The sequence below is a fragment of the Grampus griseus genome (genome assembly GCF_964374135.1).
Source record: "Grampus griseus genome assembly, chromosome: 7".
Classification (NCBI taxonomy): Eukaryota; Metazoa; Chordata; class Mammalia; order Artiodactyla; family Delphinidae; genus Grampus; species Grampus griseus.
The window spans coordinates 94,636,867-94,658,695 of NC_139001.1; the positions used below are offsets into that span (position 1 = coordinate 94,636,867).

Genomic DNA, 21,829 nt, shown 5'->3' on the forward strand with positions numbered 1-21,829 from the left:
CCTTTGGTCCCCGCACATTTGCCTGGTGCGCACACGCTCCCCCTCCCCCCTTTGTTTCTCTCTCTGACATGAAGAACAAAAGGCGGCAAATCAAAAAGTACCACTTGAAGATCTGTCCTAACAAACCACCTCTTAAAGATGACAGAGGCCACATTCAAGTGGCCCAAAGAGTGCAAAACAAATCAGTTCGCTCTGTAAGACAACTTTCGCGGTAAGTAACATTAAAATTATTCCTGGCTACTAGGTTGAGAGAGAAAACTCCGTTACTCAGCATCCTACCAAAACACTCTGTTAAATTCTTCCTTGTTCTAGCATGGTGGTTACTGACACACTGAATGACAAGCCCAAAGTGTAGCAAGGCCCTGAAGTAACTTCCGGATCAAGTTCATTGTTAGTTTTTTTAGTGCTGTAGACTCTCGCATGTCCAAATTTTTTGCAAAGTCTTTACTGCTGTTGGTTACATATGGTAATACTTAATAAAAGCTATAGTTCCAGATTCCAGACATGCTGGATAACCTAGAGTTAACTATAATGCAATTTAGGAAGACACTTATAATAAAGACCAGATTCATTCATTCATTCGAGACATATTTATTAAACAACTACTATGTGCCAGGCATTGTTCTAGACGCTGGGACGCTGTTCTTTTCTGGTGCTTACATTTAAGAGTTGATTCTCTTTCTTACGTATCTGGCTGTGGGTTATAGAGAAGTGTTCTTCTCTCTGGATAAATTACAGACACATTATCTTCGTGCCTACGTAAGTATTTACTAAGTTTGTATACAAGGTATTCTACACACACAGAGAGAAATTAAGTTAGCTCCCTCTCCTGTGGAAACTCATAATCAAAGAAAGATAGTCTGACTTGTACATGTGATAAAAGCAGGAGGACCACAGGATAGCCATCTAGGTGAACAGAATTCAGACTCGCTTATGAATTGGGAGTGGGCCAGGGGAGTAGGACATAAGTGGAGGGAACAGGATGCAGAAAAGTCCTGAACTGAGACAAATGGGAAGTTGTCACCTTCTATTCTGCTGGGAACAGAGCACACTAGCGCCGAACAGGTGCTCTGATCCGGCCAGGAAAGAAACACACACTGGATCAATCCACCAACCCCAGAGCACAGCCCATGACCCTCCACCAACAGGCATGCAGGCCTCCTACTTTGCCAGGTCCAAGAGAGACACTCATCTGAACAGAAACAAAGGTGTGTGTGTAACTGACATGAAATTTTGCATGCTTGGTGGTTTACAGACGCTTCACCGAAGCTGACTAAAAACTACGAACAGAAACAGAACCCACATCTTCATCCTGAAAGTCTGGTTCTATGTGCTTATTAGCATAATCTCAATCGTTCCACCACACCCAACACCAAACATCAGACTTCTTCACCACGTTAAGATCTGTAGCAGACTGTTCATTCACTCACTCTAACAAACATCCGACCAGGTCTATTTTTTGCTCTTCAGTGTGTACCTTACCCACAGGTAGTAAGACAAGCTGGCCATAACATTAGAGCAATTGGCTAAAAATATGATTCTAACAAAGAAGGTTAGAAGGGAACTAACAGTTCCTGAACGCCTATCACGTGCCATGCACACTTATAAGGAATTCCATTTATCTTCACATTCTCCATGAAGCAGGTATGACTTCACTTCACAGAAGAGAAAACTGAGATTCACAGACAGAAAGTAATATGCTCAGGGTTAAAGAGATACAAAAGCGCAACGCAGACTCGACTCAGGTCTGCCTAATTCCCTGACATCTCAGTGTGACCAGCCAGAAGTCGAGAGTCTGGCTGAAAAAAGAAACCAAGCATGAAATTCAGTGACTTTCATCCACAGCATAACGATTAAGGGCTTATTAGACTCTAATCACTTCCTAGGTTTGAGTCGTCTCTCTCCATTTTTGCATCCTTATTTGTACGAGTTGAAAGAATAAGCCTACCTCTTCGGGGTTGTAATGAGGACTTAATGAGTTAATATGTTTTGAACACTGCCTGGCACACAATAAGCACTACATAACTGTCTGTTACATAGATAAATAAAAAATAAAACCTTTGGAAAATGCTCTCATCCTTCCTGGAGAAATCTCTCCCTGAGTGATGCAAAGCTTTACCGTTTTATCCAAAGGGTCATGAGATCATTCTCCTCCAGGGGCTGCAGTCCCACAGTCAGCATGACTCACAGCCTGTCCCTGACACATCATTGGCTGGCGTGGACAGCAGGAGTCAGCCACCGGCTCTGCTCTTACACTGAATCTAAAGCACTGCCCCCTTCTCCAGAGCTCTGAAGATTGCCAGAGGACAGTCACACAGACGGGGGCAATGGTGCCACTCGGGGGCTGTATTCACTGTAAAGAAACCACTCCTCAGATAAATGATATCAATCTCCCCCATCTCCAGCCTCTTTGCCCAGAGCCTGAATTATCAGCCAAGGAGTCCACATGTAAAAATGGCATTTAACTCTTACCAGCAATTGTCATCAGCCAGACGCAGAGGCCCTGACCCTCCAGTTTGGGTTAACTCAGGCTTTCTCAACTTTGACACAATTGACACTTGGGACCAGATAATTCTTTGCCCTGGGGCGGGGGGGGGGGGGAGGCAGGGGATGGGAGAGGCTGTCCTATGCATTTAAGGTGTTTGGCAGCATCCCTGGACTCCAGCCATTAAATGACAGTAGCAATCCCCCCATGTGACAATCAGAAATGCCTCCAGACTGCACCCCATTTGAGAACCACTGAATTAAGCACACTCCCCCAACGCTTGTCTTCCCCGCTGCCCTTCTGTGGAGATGTCCAGAGAGAATCCGGACAGAAGGGTTACGGGAGAGGGAATGAAGTGTAAGAACACAGTCACTAAACTGGCATTCTGTGTGACTTCCATGGTGGCACTGCTACAACTATGATGGGAACTACAATGAGGGAAGGTGGGAGCGGACAGCAGCCTAGCCCATGCTGCAGGTCTCTTAAGGGCTGGTAACCTTTTGCCCTTTTGTTAAAAGGTAACAGGACTACTGGACAGAGTCCCCAACCCACAATTTTTGGTGATAGTCACTGATGGCACACAGCTTAGGTAGAATACAAAGTTGTCACATCAGTGTTAAGAAGACATTCTTCCTTGATTCTTAAAATACAGTCCATCGGGCTTCCCTGGTGGCACGGTGGTTGAGAGTCCGCCTGCCGATGCAGGGGACACGGGTTCGTGCCCCGGTCCGGGAAGATCCCACGTGCCGCGGAGCAGCTAGGCCCGTGAGCCATGGCCGCTGAGCCTGCGCGTCCGGAGCCTGTGCTCCACAACGGGAGAGGCCGCAACGGTGAGAGGCCCGGGTACCACAAAAAAAAAAAAAAAAGATACAGTCCATCAATAAATGTGACCCCCTATCTCTTGTTGATCCCCCCTACATAGATGGACCTTTTGTGACTGTGACATGGTACGAATAAAGGAATTCATGATGATGATAAGGTGCTGATGGTCACCGTCACCACTACTGCCCCAATACTACCACTGCTGCTACTATCGCTAAGGTTGCTACTGCTGCTGCTACTACTATTGCTACTATTATTACTGCATTGTTGCCACTGCTACTAGTGCTGCCGCTGCTCCTCCAGCAGCACCACCAGCGTCACTATTTACTGAGCCCTATGTGTCAGCTACTGTCCTAAGCACTTTCCGTGGATTAACTCACTTGATCCTGCCAAGACAATATGAGAAACGTGTTGTCATTCCCATCTCCATTTCACAAATGGGTAAACCACAGTACCCAGAGGTTAACTAGTTTGTCCCACGCGTCTGCAGATCCAGTGTCCAAACCCAGATAATGGGGTTCCAGACCCAACAGCTCTTACCCTCTATGCTACAATGCCTCTTGAGGACCACTATGGACCTGCCGGCCAGCAAGCATCTCTGACCTGCTACTTCTGAACACACTTAGCAGGGATTAACTCCTGAGCTTCTGCCACGTGTTTCTGTTAAACCATATCCCAGCCACCCTCAAGACTCGTGATACCACTGTGCCGTGAGCAGCTCCAACACTACAACGTAATGAAGAACTTATCTTTCTATATCGTCTCCCTTAAAATGAAAATGGAAGACTATCAAAACCTTAGCCTCTCTAGACACTCTACCTGAGTAGGCATGGTTTCTCTCCTAATATGGGGAAAAAAAAAAGTTCATTTTCAACTCAAGCAGCTATTTGAGTCACAATTTCAAGGCAGTCCAACACAAGATAAAAGATACTGTGTCAATAAAACACACAAGGGCAAAGATGATCCCAAGCCCATCTTTGTATCCTTACCAACTGGCACAGTGCCTGACACAGTAATCAGTAAGTGTGTGTTACCTAAATGAATAAGTGAGTGAATGAATGAACCAACAACTAAATGAACTACATTTAGTCTTCCCACAAAGAAGGCTAAATAAACTATACCTTTCTAAGCGATGAAATTGTTTCTCACCTTTGTATTTCACAGCTAAACCTGCAAAAATTGTTAAGAGTTTTACTGCAATTTTAAACTAATACCAGAGTATTTTTGTATATTTTCGTCTTAATGTTAACCCATATATTTGATAAGACTGAACACCCAAGAATAATTTCTATACAGTTTAATAAAGAAATGAAGATGAAAACATTCCTCCAAATTCTAGTATAATATTTTCATATTTATCATTGTGTTTTAAAGTTATTACAGCCATAAACTGTATCCTCAGCAGGATTACAATTCCCAATTACTAACAGGCTTTTAAAATTTTGTTTGTGCTTCAAAGCCTCAGTAATAAAAATTTAATCCCAACATTACTACTGCAATTCTGCATTCCGAAAACTTACTGTCCGTGATAAAGATGAGATCAAAGTAGGTAAAAACATTTAAAATGTCCCTCTGGGGAAAGGAAGCTTTTCGTTTCTATCATGCCAGGAGTTCTCTGATAAAGGGTGAGATCAACAAAATCTCAGAACAGGTGCTCTGGCAGCTTCTGTAAATTTTCATTTCCTGAAAGCCATGACATTAAGGATAAGAGGGGCTGGAAGATGCTGCCGCATCCTTGAGCAGGACAGTCAAGGAGATATCACTGCCAGCTACACCTTCCCCCGTAGCTGGAGTCCAAGGAGATGAAATATCAGGAGAAAGGGGGGTCCTGCTGGTGGAAAAAGGTCTGTCAGTTTATAAGTCTATCAGCTAACACTGTGAGACTGGGTGGTAAACCCTGATTGCCCAGATCAGCAAGTCAACTGAGAAAGGTCAGTGCTTGAGGGCAGTGCCTCAAGGCTGGTCCCACCCCATTCCCCTGGGACACGCTTCCCAAAGCAGTGGTTCTCCAGCCTGCTGTCCATCAGGCTTGGCTGTGGAGTCAGAGGTACCAGGTCCCATCCTCAAGCTGCTCAGTCGGAACTTTCAGAACCTGCATGTCAAGGATTCTGGGCACACACAATCAAGAACTACATTTAAGATACAGCCGCCACGATTCACTGGCACAGAAGCAATAAGCAAGGACTTACAGCGGAACTGCCAGAGATCATTTACATCTGTGTTTGTTCCTAATGCAATTCCTTCTCTACCATGGCCGTGTTTCCCCGCCCCCCAGTCCAGAGCAGAGCTGGAACAGCAGGACCACAGAGCAGATTCACTTGCTGCTCCAGAGAAGCCAGCAAAAGACAGGGCGCTAATGAGAAAGGAAGGCGCTAATGAGAAAGGAAGGCGCTAATGAAAAAAGAATTAACCCCAAACTCTCATTCCCACTGACTGCCAGGAATGTCAAGTTTCATCAGTTACATGTTTGAAAATTAATTTTAAAATGACCTTTCCACAGAAAGATAATACGGTTAGAGTAATGACCAAAATACAGTCCATTCATTATGTACAAGGACATTCGAGACAGTGTTAGTTATAAAAGAGAACAGTGCTATTTATTATAGATAAGCAGTGGACACTACCCAAATACCCAACAAAAAGGTTACATCATATGGTGTCCATCTATTCCTAAAATGGAATAAATCGCTGGACTGGAGGCCAGAGAGCAGGTCTGTTCTGTCATCTCTGTTTACTGCCACAAGCTATTGACCTCAGGAGCTCAATAAATGTTTATTGAATGGTTGGATGAAAAAGGAAAAGTGTATGGCCATTAAAAAAAGATATAATGGACAGGGAAATAAAATAAAGATGAGTTCAAAAAGCTCTATGTAAAATATTCCAGTTTTTAAAAATGAGCATACACACACATATATATCTGCATTTAAATAAAGGATGGAGAGAAATCAAATTTACCTGGTTTGGGGGTAAAGAGTGTTTTATCTCTTTATTTGTAAGAATGCAAAGCTGGACTTGGGATCATCTCTGCCCTTGCGCATTTTACGGACAATATCTTTTATCGTGTGTTGAACAGCTTTGAAACAGTGACTCAAACAGCTGCTGGAACTGAAAATGAATTTTTTTTTCCTTTCACATGGGGAGAAAAAAGAAGCCAGCCCAGGAAAAGTGCCTGGAGGGTCCCAGGTTTTCGACAGCCTCATATTCCAGAAGCTCTGAATTTTCTATAAACGTTCACATCATTCTGACAATCACAAAGGCACGAAATGCTACCTGAAAATGCAATCAGTACTGTGTAGTCTACCCTCGGAACTCAAGGATACTGGCCACAGGTAGCCTGATGTCCCCTCCCCCCTCCCAAGAAGCATCTCAGTCACTGACCCTCACTGCCTCATCTCAGCTGGGTTCTTCAAGCCCCCCCGGTGGACAACTCACCGTCCCCTAAACTCACAAATATGCCCTTCCCCCTGCAGCTGTCACAGGCCGTCCAGGTCACAAAGGGAACAATCATCACCCAGTGAAAGAGCAGCTCAGAGGCACTGACTGCCGTGCTCTCCTGGGTTAGCTGTACGGAATTAAGCTTTGACTTGAACTTGTACCTAGAAGTAAATGCTATTCCTGTGCTGGGGGAAAGCTCCCTAGTATTTCAAGGAACTTCTAGGGAGCAGAATCTGAGAAAGAATCCTATCTAGGCCTGTGGAGGATAGTGAACTGCTTTACGGAATCTGTAAACATCCAGACGGAGTTCTTGGGCTGCTCTCTCCATCTTCCTAACGCTTCGCCAGCTGCATGGAATAGGACTCAGGCCGACTTAGCCCTCTGGGTAGAAAAGGACTCAGGCTCTGAAAGGTCAAGTCCACTGACACCCGTAGTCCCCACTGACTCCAGGGCATCTTCCCTGCCGGGAAAGGGCAGCCGTAGCGCAGCCCTCCCTGCTCACTACCCACACCAGAAACTGTGCCCCAATGGGGCCCACTTCAGAGACGAAGGGAGCTCGGCCACGCCTCACTTATCCCACACCACAAAGGACAAGCTTTATCTTTTGAACAGGAGGAGAATGACAATCACGTGTCCCATTTCTATGATGCCAAGGTCACTCTGGAGCTAAAACACCTTTGGAAAGGGATCCAGGGAAGAGCCGAACAGCACCTCCCTGGAGTTCAGAGCAGCAGGTCTCAAGCCCGGCTGGGGTGGAGCCCAGCATCGGTGCTGGCACCGCAGCCCAGGGGATTCTGGTGCACAAGCCCTGGGCATCTTGTTTCATTAGCAGTGGGTGGCGAGCCTGCCCTCCTCCAGTCCACAGCTTATTTCTTCTCCTGTCTGGTCGTGCCCCGTCCCCTGTAAACCCTAAAAGCAGCTATATAAACAGGTTCCTGAAGCCCTGTGTTCAAATGAATAAACAATGTCAGCTCTACATGGACAATTCTGGTTGGGTGGTAACTACTGCGGGTCCGTGTAGGCCAGGGTTAGCGATAACCCATAATAACGAACGCATGTTACTAAGCTAAGTGCTTTGATAAGCTCGGTCACGTGCAATCCTATGAGGTCAACAAGCCTATGAGGTCAGTGATATTATATCCTCTATTGGACAAAAGAGGAGGCAGTCTTTTAAAACATCAGTGACTTGCCCAAGGTCACACATCTAGTAAGGAGACCTTCCACAAGCCACAACTAAACACGCTTCAGCTGCTTTCCAGAAGAAACAACGGTTCCCACGTCAGGATCGTGCATAATAGCTACTTGGAGCCACCTGGACACCAAGTCCATAGGGAATCTCTTCTTGTTTCCTGTCTCACTAAAAACATTACCGTGATTTTCTTTTTGGTTTTTTTTGGCCGCACTCCTTGGCTTGCAGGATCTTAGTTCCCCGACCAGGGATCGAACCTGAGCCCCTTGCACTGGAAGTGCAGAGCCCTAACCACTGGACCGCCAGGGAGTTCCCACTGTGATTTTCAAACTAGCCTCAGCAGTAACTGTACTAGACAGAGTCAGGGTGGAGGGGACACTGCTGCTATTCACTCATGGTTCCTACTATGTGCCAGGCACGTGCTAAGGCCCTGGGGCACAGCAGGGAACAAGAGAGACAGGACTCCCTGCTCTCTGGGGGCTTCCATTCTAATAGGGGAGAGAGATGATAAAGACAGTAACATGATAGGTAGTTTAAGTGTCATGAAGAATGAGAATGAAGTAGGGGTGCGGCCCTACTTCTGATAGGGACCCGAAGGAGAGGAGGGAGGGATCTCTCTGGAGGAAGGGCATGCAGGTGGAGGGAACAGCAAATGCAGAGCTCAGAGGCAGGAAGATGCCCAGCCATTGTCCAAAAGCTGGTGCCAGAAGACAGCTGCACTGCCAGGCAGCATGAGAAGGGTGGACAGCTCTTCAGGGTGGCCGTGAGCTCTGCCCAAGCAGTTCTGGCAGAAAGAGCACCAGGACACCGCTGGGAAGGGAAGGCGCTGCAGGGAAGATGAGGGACCTACTTCAGGGCAGGACTCTGAGGCAAATCCCTTTACACCTGTATCCCCTCCTCCCGCCAGGACCGGAAGCAGTGGTGTGGTGTGCAAGGAAAGGGCTTGAGGACAAAGGGAGTACAAGCAAGAGCCTCCAGTTCCTCCCGGAGACCCAGATTCCGACTGCACTCCCGTCTCAAACACACCCGAGGTCCTCCTCAGACATCCAGACTGGGCTGGGTGTGCCCGTGAACTTGGCCTGGCTCTGATGGGGATGCTGGGCGGGGGTCTTCTACCACAGGATCACTGGAAAAGCCCCAAGCCCCAGAGAAGCCCGTTTGTAGGTCCAAGCTTTTGAAAGCAGAGAGCCCTTTCCGGAATCACACCAGCCACGTCACTGTAGGGTAACCAAGTAACCTCCTGAGACACACCAAAGAAAGGGCCCAGCTCTTTTCTCCCCCATTTCGCTCCAAGAACAGTGTTTTTCCCACAAGGGTTCTGCTTAGGCGATGGTGGTTTTCCACATCACGCAGCCCTCCAAAAAACAGTCCCTTGATCAGATTTGGAGGAACAGAGGCAAAAAGAAAAAATTTAAACAATAAACCTTCACAGGCTTATCCAATGTAAGTGTTTTCTTCTTTTTCATAGGAGAGGTGGAACGAAACACACGGACAAGCCCTTGTCCGACTCTCAGATCGTTACCTAGGTCCGCAACGCAGGATGGGGGCTACATTTTTGGAGCATCCTCAGGCTGCCACGCCAGCATCACAGTGAGGGGCCCCCCCCACTGACTTCTGAACCAACCCTAAGCGGTGTTTATGTCTTGGCAATGGACATCGCCAGGCCGACAAGGGCCACAGAAGCCCAAAGCTGCTACCCCCTCGCCAGCAACCAAAAACTCCCCCCTGGTTCTCCACCCCTATGCCCTTAAGGAAACAGAAAGAACTTCCTTCCTCTTGAGCTCCCTGTGGAGGTGACAGTGGACAACAGGTCAGGGTCACGGCCGGCGCCAGGTAGGGGCAAGCCAGGCCAGGCTCCCTTGCAAGAGCATTCGTCTTCCTCATCTCCTCCGCCGCTTCCATCACACTGAGACCACAGCCTTCAGGGCCTCGGTACCCATGCCTTCTTCCTGATTCTCCCACATCAGCACTGGCCACACTGCCCTGTGCTCACCTTGTTCTAGCCACAGCAGCCTCTGCTCTGCTCTTGGAGTGTGCGTGAGGCCTTAGGAGCTGGCACACACCCTGCTTCACCTCAACCTCCTGCCTCCCACCCCACCCGGCAGCTCCTGAGCATCATTTGGGCTAAAACACACCTCCTGGGCTTCCCTGATGGCGCAGTGAAGAATCCACCTGCCGATGCAAGGGACAGGGGTTCGAGCCCCGGTCCGGGAAGATCCCACGTGCCGCGGAGCGGCTAAACCCGTGCACCACAACTACTGAGCCCACACGCCTAGAGCCCATGCTCCGCAACAAGAGAAGCCACCGCAATGAGAAGCCTGCGCACCGCAACGAAGAGTAGACCCCGCTCGCCACAACTAGAGAAAAGCCCGTGCGCAGCAACGAAGACCCAACGCAGCCAAAAATAAATAAAATAAAATAAATAAAAAATAAAAGACACCTCCTGGGAGAGGCCTTCTTTGATCTTCTCCTCCAAAGTAGCTCCTCAAGTACTTTTTAAAAAATCCCATCTCCCTGTGTCATTTTACTTCCTGGAATTTACTGCTATCTGTCATTCTCTTGTTTATTATTTCTCCCCCCAAATGAGTGCAGCCTCTGTGAGAGCAGGGACCCTGTCAGTCTTTTCCCAGCTGTACACACAAAGCATCGACCGCACTGACAGACACGAGCCCACGGCACAGACATTGCCCAAAGTGCCAGGCTGGAAGGATAAGAGCCAATCCCGGGGACAGTCTAGGCCCAAGGAGTTCAGGGAACCAGGAGACAGGAGGTAACGCAGAGCAGGTGTACAGACCTGGAGGACAAGGGGGAACCAGGCAGCAGGGAAACAGAATATTGGTGGGGGGCTGGCAGAGAAGCTGAGGGCTCATAGCTGCTTCAGCCTGAGCTGGTGACCAGTCCAGGGCAGAGCGTCCCAGCGCCCAGAGAATCAAGTAGGTGAGAAAAGTCAAGGTTAATGAGGTGCGGATGTACCCCTTGGTGGGGGAGGGGTGTCTCTCATCACCCTAGATTTCTATTCCTGCTAATTTGAGAACACAAGTGGACCAGGCCTGGCCTGTTAGATAAGAGGTGATCACTGGGCATCAGAATTTGGGTCAGGCCATTGGAGACAGAGACCAATTCACCTCAGAAACAAGCACAGCATTGACTGGGCGAGTGACACCATTCGGGACGCAACTCCCGAGAAATCACAGACAGGCATGGCCCTGCCACGCGGGCCTGGGAGATGCAGCGGAGGCTGAGCGACAGACGGCTCTGGCCCCCATGCTCCTCCCCGCAGTGATAGAGAAGCACCCAGAAACGCCCTCCACACCCCAGGAATGAATGCTGCGACTGTTTCACACAGGCTGCCCCGGATATCTTCCAGGCACTACTTCTGAATGACCGTATCCCAAAAGAAAGTCAGAAGTCTCTCTTCAAATCACCAGAACGAGGATGGGGGGGGGGGGGGGACACCATTTGAAAGTTCTTCTCCTGTTGTTAAGGACCAGTCAAACGAACAACCAACTGCATGTCAGAGACTGACAAACATTTTTGGCAAAGGACCAGACAGTAAACATCTTAGGCTTTGCACTCTCTGCAGCAACTACTCAGCTCTGGGATTGCAGCACAAAAGCAGCCACAGACAACACATAAACCACGGGGTGCTGGGTTCCAAACCCATATGAAAACAGGAGGATCCGGCCCAAGGCCATGGGAGTCCTGGGAAATTGATGAGTCAAGGAGGGACACGATCGCACGAGTGTTTTAGAAGGAACTATGGGGACTACCGAAAGATGGAGTCAGCACACTTTAGATGTTATGTGAAATAAATACTGGTGCTGCCACGTCGCTCTGTTATTACAGTTGTCATAAACAAATGGCAGTGTTTGTGTTTTAAGGAAACTTTATTTACACAGACAGGCAGAGCTCCAAATATGACCCACAGGTCATGGTTTGCTGAACACTTCTGCCCTAGCATCTCAAGTCAGGAATTTTAATCTAAAATCAGCTACTACGATTTTTCAAACACCTGCCACAGCTACTTAAGACAAATTTGTAGCACATTAAGAGCCTCTGATTATACCAATATGGGTTGGGAGAAGGAAGAGGTTTTTTTTTTTTTTTGGTCTATTAACTGGATTCGTTCAAACCAGACACAGGTCCCAGCCACAGAGGGTTAGCTCTTCACTGGTCCAGAGCAGGCATCCAGGCAGTGCTCTGTACATGGGCTGCATCTGTGGCAGAAAAAGAGACTGCACACCAATGGCTCACGCATCCTCATCCCCACTCCACCAGCCCAGCTAAACCACTGTACATCCATCCGGCAGTCTCCATACTTCCATCTGACACATAACATCACCACCAGAGCTGCCTGGCAATTCACATGCCCACAACTGCTAGTGATGGATTCCAGGGGAAGCACACTTCATCAGAATGGCTCTCCAGCTTTCCAGGACTGGCTCTGGACTCTACCATCTGGCTCAATCCCAGTTGCTGATACCAAGAGCTGAGAACCAGGGAGAACTAGCCTGGCAAATTTCAAACAATAAAATCCAGTTATCTGCTCCGTAAGAAGATGCTGTTAGATGGGGTTTGCTGTTTCCAGTCTTCGTGCAGTAGTTCTCCAAGGTGGGGAGGAGGGAAATTTTGCCCCCCAAGCCCAGAGACATTTTTGATGCTACTGGCATCTAGTGGGTAGAGACACCAGAGATGCGGCTAAACATCCTACAAGGTACCGACAGTCCCCCACTCATAGAATTATCTGGCTCCAAACATCAATAGTGCTGAGATGAAAACCTATGTCTGGGTAAGACTTCATCACATGATGATTCCCAATCCTCAAGCACTAACGCACAGTCCAATTAAGTTCCTGAAACTCAGCTCCAAAGACCACTTTGATTGGCATGTCGAGTTGATGAGATGAAAGAGAAAAATATGTTAGAGGTGCCGATGGGGCCCGTTTGGTTGTTTCTTTGTTGTTTTTGAGGAGAATTATTATTTTGCTAAGGTTCGTCTGTAAACGGAGGAAGTTGAAATAAATTTCTGTAGTTTCTTTGAGCTCCAAAGTCCTTTGATTACAAGCATATACAGTGGTTCATATTCTAACAGACTACTGTGGGGTTTTTGATATCTTTCTAAAAAACATACTGCCTCGGTCAGGCTGAAAAGCTAACACCAGATCACTGCTCTTTAAGAGTGTGGAGGAAACCTACCCTATGAGATGCTTAGCAGTACACAAGAAATAAAACTGGTCGAAACAACTAGAAAAAATAAAGTCTATAAATTTACCATTCATGTGGCTTCTTACTTCCCACGGTAAAGGTTTGAGAGAGACCGAGATAAACAGAAGGAGGAAGTTACTACAGGACTAGACCTCTTTCCCTCCAAGTGTTAACGTGGAATGCACTGAACCAGAAACTGAAAAACAGCATCGGTTTTACTTGTGACATTTACTTGTAACCCACTGGTAACACCAACGATGATAGTTTGCTTTCTCTTTTTCTGACGGTTTACCTATAACATTTGGGAATTATTACAGAAGATCGAAGTCAATGAGTAATTTAAAACGTACCCTCTGAAAAACTACCTAGCTGTTTTTCAAGGTCAGCTCTCAAAGAAGTCTCATTTTTTGATCCATTAGATTGAAAAAGGTGACATTTGATTTAGACATATTAAAAACCAGTGCCTACAAATCTTGAAGGAATAGATTAAAAGCAGACTGTGTGATCATTCAAATAGTAGGCACTGAAAAAGAATGTCCACATTGTATGTTAAAAGCAACCATTTCCTCCTTACCAACAAATATATATGTATATAATTTTTATATCTATATATTTATAAAATTAAATTAACTAATTATATATAGAATTTTAAAATAACCGAGTTTCCTGGATCCTTTAGAAAAGAAAAAATGTATATGTAACATTGAGCATGATTTCCTGTGTTTAAACTCAAGCTTCAACCTGTGGCTACACGTTTTATTTGACCTCTACATACTTCAAAGACCTTGAATGGGTCACAAAGTAGAACATCGAACTTTCCCACCTTGCCCAACCCCACTCCTCTATATCTGATTTATAGTATACCTCAGATCTCAAACCGTGAGGCCACTGAAGTCTCCCTTCAATGACCAGAACTGTCACTGCCCAGTAACCAAGGTCATCTTCTGTGGATTAAGTCCACTCCAATACTCAGTGACCACAGGAGGGCTGGGACTTGGATTCTCCAAAATACAGTCTGATCTAAATTTCATTTGCAACTTTCGTTCTGTATTTGTGTGTGTATGTTTTTGTAAATATTTTATTTACACATATATATACATATGTTTATGTGTATATATATATATAGTGTGTGTATACACATATTTCAGAAAGATATACACTGAAATGTTAATTGTGATTACTTTCTACAGTAGTAGATTTATATGTGATTTTCCTTTTTCTTCTTGATTTTTTTTTTTGCTTGTCTACAGCTTCCAACTTTTCTATATTAAGCCTAACTTTTGCTGAAAGAAAAATAAGTAATACTCCATATGTGTATTTTTTTTCACTCAACGTCATTTCAAAACGGATTTCAAGCACCTGACAAAAAAAGCAACGAGTACAGAAAGATTTCTTTCAAAGCGAGGGCAACCAGAGACCAGAGCAAGACACAACAGCGGTAAACTCGAAGGAAGCCAAAGGTTAAAACTATCAGTCAGCACGTAAGCCCTGATGTCCCTGCATACTGGCCAGGGGGAGGCACACGTTCGGCTCTGAGTTTCTTGGCGTCCGTAGGACATTCTTCCCCACCCTCCTTACCTCACGCCCACCAGTCCTAATTAAGGTTTGTTTAGGGAACGATAATGAGAAGATTTTTCTACATTCCCTGATCATCCCCCCAGATGAGATCATGCAGTCCAGCAATGTGTCCAGGGACGAGGAGGCAGCTGCAAACACAACCAACAGAGCGCCAACTAGGAAGCCCCACCGCTCCTGGCGCTAAGTGTCAGCGTGCACAAGAGGTCAGAATCTCCCGAAGGGCGTAGCTTTAACTTTCTAAAAGTGTCCCTCTGTGGGCAGTTTATCGCCATGAAGGTAGCGGCGAGGGATATACTCAATCCGTGACCAAGTCTGAGAGCCTCTGGGGTCCCTTGGAGGCAAAGCCACGCTCAACGGAGGAGCCCCGGCAGTGTGGTGCTTACCGTAAGCTGTCATGACCCCCGCGTAGGGCCCATCCACCACATTTCTGTTTTCTTCTGCCAGTGCCTTGATGTACCTCTTGCTGAGGTCCAGGATCTGTTCCCGAAGCATGGAGCTGCTCTCGGGCTGAGTTCTCTGCTGGATGGTAAAATGCAAGAGCATCATACCCCAAATAAAGCCAAAAGTCACGAGGAAAAAGCCCAGCTTCTGAGAGGACAGCTTCCACGGAGTAAAGAGAGCCATTGCTCTCTGGCAACTTCACCTGCCCCGGGCTCTTACAGTGTGGAAAGGAGACACAAGTTCATGGTGTAGGCTGGGCTTGTGGGTTTCTCCGTCTCACTCGGGCTCCTGCGTCAGCCGATTTCCTTTCCTCGTTTCCATCCTGCTGTGAAGAAGGGGGAAAGTTAGCAGAGTCTTGTGGCAAAACACAGTGAAATAAACCAGAGCCTTGTTTTCACCCAAATAGCTCTAAAATGTGAACTTCCTTTTTTCTTAATCTGCCAGTTCCCTATCCTATGTTATGATTCGGGATCTGTAAATGGAGAGGGGAAATCTGGCTGGGTGATGAAAAGCTGTACAAATACGGAGGAGGGAAATGTGTGTCTGCACGTGTTCACAGGTGTAGCAGGGCTGTTCCAGTCTGGACCAAGTTCAAAACAGGAAGCTTGTTCTGCAAGGTGGGGAGGAGATGGAAGGATATTTCACTGAATGTCAGCAAAAACCCAAGTGGAGGGTGGAGTCTCATCACCACCCAGCACTTCTGTGCCTCTGAAACTTGAACTTACAAAGTCATCATTATGTGCTCTAGCAAGGACAAGAGCCCGCAGCTGGAGAGGCGAGCCAGAAAGTGGACGCCCCTGGCGGGTAATCAGACGAGGAAAGGGGAGAGGGCCCCCCGTATTACTTAAGCACGGCCAGCTTTCAGTAGCAGTGTCCACAGCTGAGCTGAATGCCTCGGGGCCACCAGGTGGCCTCGCCCTAGGCACCAGCACAGAGAGGCTGGGCCAGGGGTACCCAGCCGTCTTTCCGTGCTAGCTGCCACGAGTGACAGCTGCACCACACTCACTTGCACACTTGAGCACAGGAAATGCGGGGCACACGATGGCCTGCTTTTTTGTGGTTCTCATTTTCACTCACACCATGGGACAAAATGCGAGGTTAAAAGCCATCGTTTCCATACGAATGCAGCCAGATCCTACCTGGTACCAGCACAGGCTGGACAACAAATGGCACCGCGTTTTAAGCAAAGGCTGAGCATGACCTCCTACGAGGGACTAACCCAGGATGTATTCAGAGTGTGCCTATGTTTCAGATCAAAGGATTCTTCTTCCTAAGCAGCCTAAGAAGAAATGACAACGGGATCCTGGGACAGTTAGCTTTCAGCGTCTGCGATGCAGCGGATCTGTGTCGGTCTTCCTCTCTCACTCTTTTCCTCACCTATCAACAGAGTCATCAGTACCTGGTAGTACCTCTACTGATAGTAAATGATAAATAAATTCTAGTTATGTCCCAGGCACTGTGATAGATGCTGTTTGTGCCTTAGTTCATTGAATTCTTGAAAGAGTCCTATATGGTAAGAACCATTAATGTTATCATGTCTGTTTTATAGATGAAAAAACAGGGACACAGGGAGATTAACTTGGCAAAGGTCAGCCAGCTATGTGGCAGAGGAGGGATAATCTAGGGATAAGCCAGCCCAGGAGTCAGTAAACCACACCCTGCCTTCCAAGGCCATCCTTCCCCCCCAGTTTCTTTATGACCAAGAATGGTCTGTACATGCTTAAAGGGCTGTGAAAAACAACAAAGACTATGCGACTGAAATCTTACGTAGCTCAAAAGCCTAGAACATGCACTCTTGGCCCTTAACAGAAAAAGTTTACCAACTGCTGAATTCTAGGCCAGTGGTTCTCAAAGTGTGGTCCCTAACTCAGAAACAGCAGGAGCATCAGTGAGAGATGCCAATCCTCAGGCCCCACCCCAGACCAACTGAATCAGCAACGCTGGCAGGGAGGGGTGTCCAGCATCCTGTGTTTCAATCAGCCATCCAGGCGATTTTTTGTTGTTGTTTTTGGCTGCGTTGGGTCTTCGTTGCTGTGCGCGGGCTTTCTCTAGTTGCGGCGAGTGGGGGCTGCTCTTCGTTGCGGTGCGTGGGCTTCTCATTGCGGTGGCTTCTCTTGTTGCGGAGCACGGGCTCTAGGTGCAACGGGCTTCAGTAGTTGTGGCTCACGGGCTCAGTAGTTGTGGCTCGCGGGCTCTAGGGCACAGGCTCAGTAGTTGTGGTGCACGGGCTTAGTTGCTCCACAGCATGTGGGATCTTCCCGGACCGGGGCTCGAACCCGTGTCCCCTGCACTGGCAGGCGGATTCTTAACCACTGCACCACCAGGGAAGCCCGTCCAGGTGATTTTGATGACCACTCCAGCTTGAGAGGCCTGGATGCAGGCAGACGGATGCCGTCACGATGCCACACCACCGCACTGGCAATCAATGCGGAGGGAGCTCCCTCTGGGCCCCTCTTTATCACATAAGTTCCTCTGGTCCATCGCTCTCCACTGTGATGCTCCTCCCCAGTCTGAAGTTGTAAAACACTTGTCTGTCTACCTTGCTTTTTTTTTTTTTTTTTTTTACCAGTTTCTGTGTAGGATCCATGACATCCTTTAAGAGACTCCCCCGCTTATGTTTTCAGAGACAGAGAGTGACCCAAGGGGCACAAATAGAATACCTGTTGACTGAATGAGCTTGTCACCCAGGCACTGTGGCACTCCATTCAGCCCCTCTAACGTGGGCCAGATGAAAGGCACCTGCCATCCACTCCTTCTACAAGGATACACTGAGCAAGGACCCACTTGTTGTCATCAGGCCCTGGGGACTGAACTGGGAACAAGACAGGGCTCCCACCCTCAAGTGGCTGACGCTTTAGAATCCACCCTTCTAACCGGTGCTTAGTTCCCCAGGAAATGTCTGCACTTCCTTTTCGATAACCCACGCCAGTTACCCGATGTCACCCCACGGCTGAAGGGATTTTCCCAGAGCAAGTACACGAGGTGCTGTACCAAGAAAGACAGTCTCTGGTAATTTTCTTTTGCTATTTTAGGAGACAGCCGCACGTGCAGACAGGAATTACCTGTCAGTTTTCAGATAGGAAGCCCTGCTCCGCTTCCTCGATGAACCCCTCCTGAAGAAGCTCCTCAAGGCTGCAAAGTTTAAGCAAAGGAAAGACCAGGCTCAAGAACTGAGCAAGGGGCTTCCCTGGTGGCGCAGTGGTTGAGAGTCCGCCTGCCCATGCAGGGGACACGGGTTCGTGCCCCGGTCCGGGAAGATCCCACGTGCCGTGGAGCGGCTGGGCCCGTGAGCCATGGCCACTGAGCCTGCGCGTCCGGAGCCTGTGCTCCGCAACGGGAGAGGCCACAACAGTGAGAGGCCCGCGTACCAAAAAAAAAAAAGAACTAAGCAAGGACCCAGTACAAGGTGGCGTGCTTCTCTGCCTTGACCTTGGGGACAGTCAGGACCACCCAGGTGGTGCATTTGAGGGGCAAAAGGATGGTCAAGAAACCCAGTCGTGGTTAAGTCTTTCCAGCTCAGAGACATAAAAATTTGGAGTGAAAATCTCTAAGTTCAGAGCACAGTTCTGACTATTGAGGGCCCAGATTTTAAGTGACTACAGAACTGCCAGAAATATTCCTTTCTCCGATGAAATCCAGAGTTTGAAATAACAGCATCTATATCAGCACACACACACAGAATTAAATTGGAATCCATCTCTACAATTCCTACTAGAAAGAAAGAATTTAAAGAGACTTTTCAAAATCATCATTAGGGAGACATCCCTAACTGCAACAGTAACAGGACAATGATAGGACAGCAATCCAAACCAGAGGGTGCTGGTGCCATGAGAGGACTTCATGATAATTATAAGTCATGGCTATGATATTAATCAACAGGCCACAGAACAACAGTCATCAAAATGCTGTCAGTCGGGCTCAAAATCTGCCTGCCTCCTGATCTCCTAGCAAACAGCTGGGTCCTCTCCCAAACTGGATTCAGTAAGGCACAAAGAGGGCGACACAGTGTATCTCAAAAGGTCTTGTTGCCAACCAGAGTAGCGACAGCCCAGGGCCATGGCTTCATCTATCCTCCTCCAGAAAGAAGTTTGTCCCAAGTCTGTTCCTAATATGTTACGCTTCTAGATTCATCACGGACGCTAACCACCCTAATATGCATCTCCTCTATTCTTGTACTTGTGTGCAGCGTGCACTTCCTCCCTTCCCATTCACTCCTCAACGAAATGTGTGATCAAAGATCTGTGGCAAGGACGATGCAGGGGACGCGGGTTCGTGCCCCGGTCTGAGAAGATCCCACATGCCGAGGAGCGGCTGGGCCCGTGAGCCATGGCCACTGAGCCTGCGCGTCCGGAGCCTGTGCTCCGCAACGGGAGAGGCCACAACAGTGAGAGGCCCGCGTACAGCAAACAAAAACAACAACAACAACAACAAAAAAGATCTGTGGCAAGGAAATGCATCTTAATTTCAAAAATAAAAGTATATGAAAAGACACTCAACATCATCAGCCATTAGGGAAACCCAAATCAGAAGCACAATGAAATACCAATTCCCATCCGTTAGGATGACTACAGTCAAACAAGACAGATAAGAGCAAGTGTTGGTGAGGATGCAGAGAAATGAGAACCCTATATATCCTGTGGGTGGGACTGTACAATGGTGCAGCCGGTGTGGACAACCGTCTGGCGCTTCCTCAAATGATTAAACAGACAGTTATCATAAGATCCAGCTAACTCCACTCCTAGGAATTCTCCCGAAAGAAATAAAAGCATGTGTCCACACAAAAACTTATACAACGTTCACAGCAACATTATTCATAATAGACAAAAAATGAAACAACCCAAATGGTCATCAACTGACAAGTGGATGACCAAAATGGGGCAAACCCATACAACGGAGTTCTATTCGTCAATAAAAAGAAATGAAGCACTGATACATGTTACAACATGGACGATCCCTGGAAACACCATGCTAAGTGAAAAAAGGCAAAAAGGCAGTCACAAAACACAACACATTGTATGATTCCATTGATATGAAATGTTTCGAATAGGCACATCTCTAGAAGTAGAACTTATAAGAGTAGTTTCTTAGGGCTTGAGAGGATGGGGGATCTGGGAGGTGACAACTAAGGCCTTGCCAGGTTTATTCTGGGTGGTAATGAAAATGTTCTAAAATGGACTGTGGTGATGGACGCACAATTCTGTGGATATTCTAAAAAAAAAAACCAACACTGAATTATATACTTTAAATGGGAGAATTGGATGATACGTGAAACATATCTCAATAAAGCTGTTATGAAAAAAAAAAAAGCAAGCAAGCAAGCCCACCTCCAAAGTTGGAGTAGAAGCTGAATTTGAAGACAGGCAGATAAGCCTCGGGGGCGCGCTGTGGCCCCAGCAAGGAGCCACCCTTCCCCCACTGCCCACAGCACAGCCAAGGTAAGGTTGTGCCCTTACTAAGGGCTGACCACAGGCCCAGCGCCAGAAGGAAAGTACAGAGAAATGTGCCACCCCGTTTACAAGACACAGCTGTCCTTCCCAGCTCTGGATCAACCTCCCGGGCCACGCTCTGAGGCAAGACCTGCTTTGCCTGCCGGATGCCAATTTCTCACAACACTTGAGGACGCTCTCAAAAACAGCCCCATGCCAATGAGGTCAAAGCCAGACTGATGAAGCCGTGAAGAAGTTCCTTCAGGGGCCCATCCACCATCCTTGGAGGACCACTTCTGACATCAGGACCTGTGTCGTCAGAGGATGGATGAGGCTGGAAATGCCCATCCCTTCAGGAGCGATGTCAGCCCCAACCAGAGAGATGTGATCTTTTCCTCACTGCCCACAGGACAGTCTCGACACAGCTTGCCGGTCCCACATTCCCATGGGTAGCACTGCTTGAACTGTCATTCACACACCTCTGCTGTCCTACTACGGACCACCGCATCTTCCCACCTGTCTTTAGATGGCGGCTGTCAGGGCCTACCTCTCGCCTCACCCTCGGCAGCAACATTCAAGAAATCCTAATTGTGTTCGCAGCCGCCGCCATGCGGTGGTCGCTCTCCAACGCCAGCGCTGCTCCAGCCGAAGGGGAAGATGGTAAGGGAGGAGGTCTCTATACACCATGGCTCGTACAGAGCCGACTGCCCGCAAATCCACCGGTGGTAAAACACCGAGGAAGCAACTGGGTACGAAAGCTGCTCGCAAGAGTGCGCCCTCTACTGGAGGGGTGAAGAAACCTCACCATTACAGGCCCTGCTGATTCGCAAACTCCCCTTCCAGCGTCTGGCACGGGAAGTTGCTCAGGACTTCAAAGCAGATCTGCGCTTCCAGAGCACAGCTCTTGGTGCTTTGCAGGAGGCAGGCGAGGCCTCTCTGGCTGGCCTTTTTGAAGACACCAACCTAGGAGCTATCCATGCCAAATGTGCGACAATTATGCCAAAAGACATCCAGCTAGCGCGCCGCATACATGGAGAACATGCTTAAGAATCCACTCTGACGGGAAACATTTCATTCTTTAAAAAAATATATTCTCTTCTTCCTGCTATTGGTAGTTCTGAACGTTAGATTTTTTTTTCCCATGGGGTCAAAAGGTACCTAAGTACATGACTGTAAGTGGAAAAACGGGGGGCGACAGAAATCAGGTACCGGCAGTTTTTCCATTTTCATGTGTGTGTGAATTTTTAAT

At 47.7% G+C, this 21,829-nt stretch overlaps 2 protein-coding genes across 2 annotated transcripts in view; one reads left to right on the plus strand and one right to left on the minus strand.

The window, feature by feature from the left end:
- MGAT5 (alpha-1,6-mannosylglycoprotein 6-beta-N-acetylglucosaminyltransferase) overlaps nt 1-15,337 on the minus strand; it is a gene marked incomplete at both ends in the record, with an annotated part of 224,113 nt that extends 208,776 nt beyond the window's left edge. Inside the window, one exon of the mRNA XM_082659049.1 lies at nt 15,097-15,337. Within this exon, the coding sequence (XP_082515175.1) occupies nt 15,097-15,337 (241 nt within the window). The remainder of the gene's footprint in view (nt 1-15,096) is intronic.
- A 5,928-nt stretch (nt 15,338-21,265) lies between these two features.
- LOC309825488 (histone H3.3-like) lies at nt 21,266-21,627 on the plus strand (the record flags this gene model as incomplete). Its single annotated transcript, XM_082659054.1, is given in 2 exon segments — nt 21,266-21,395; nt 21,398-21,627. Coding segments are annotated over 2 exon segments (360 nt in total).
- Between the last annotated feature and the right edge of the window lie 202 nt (nt 21,628-21,829).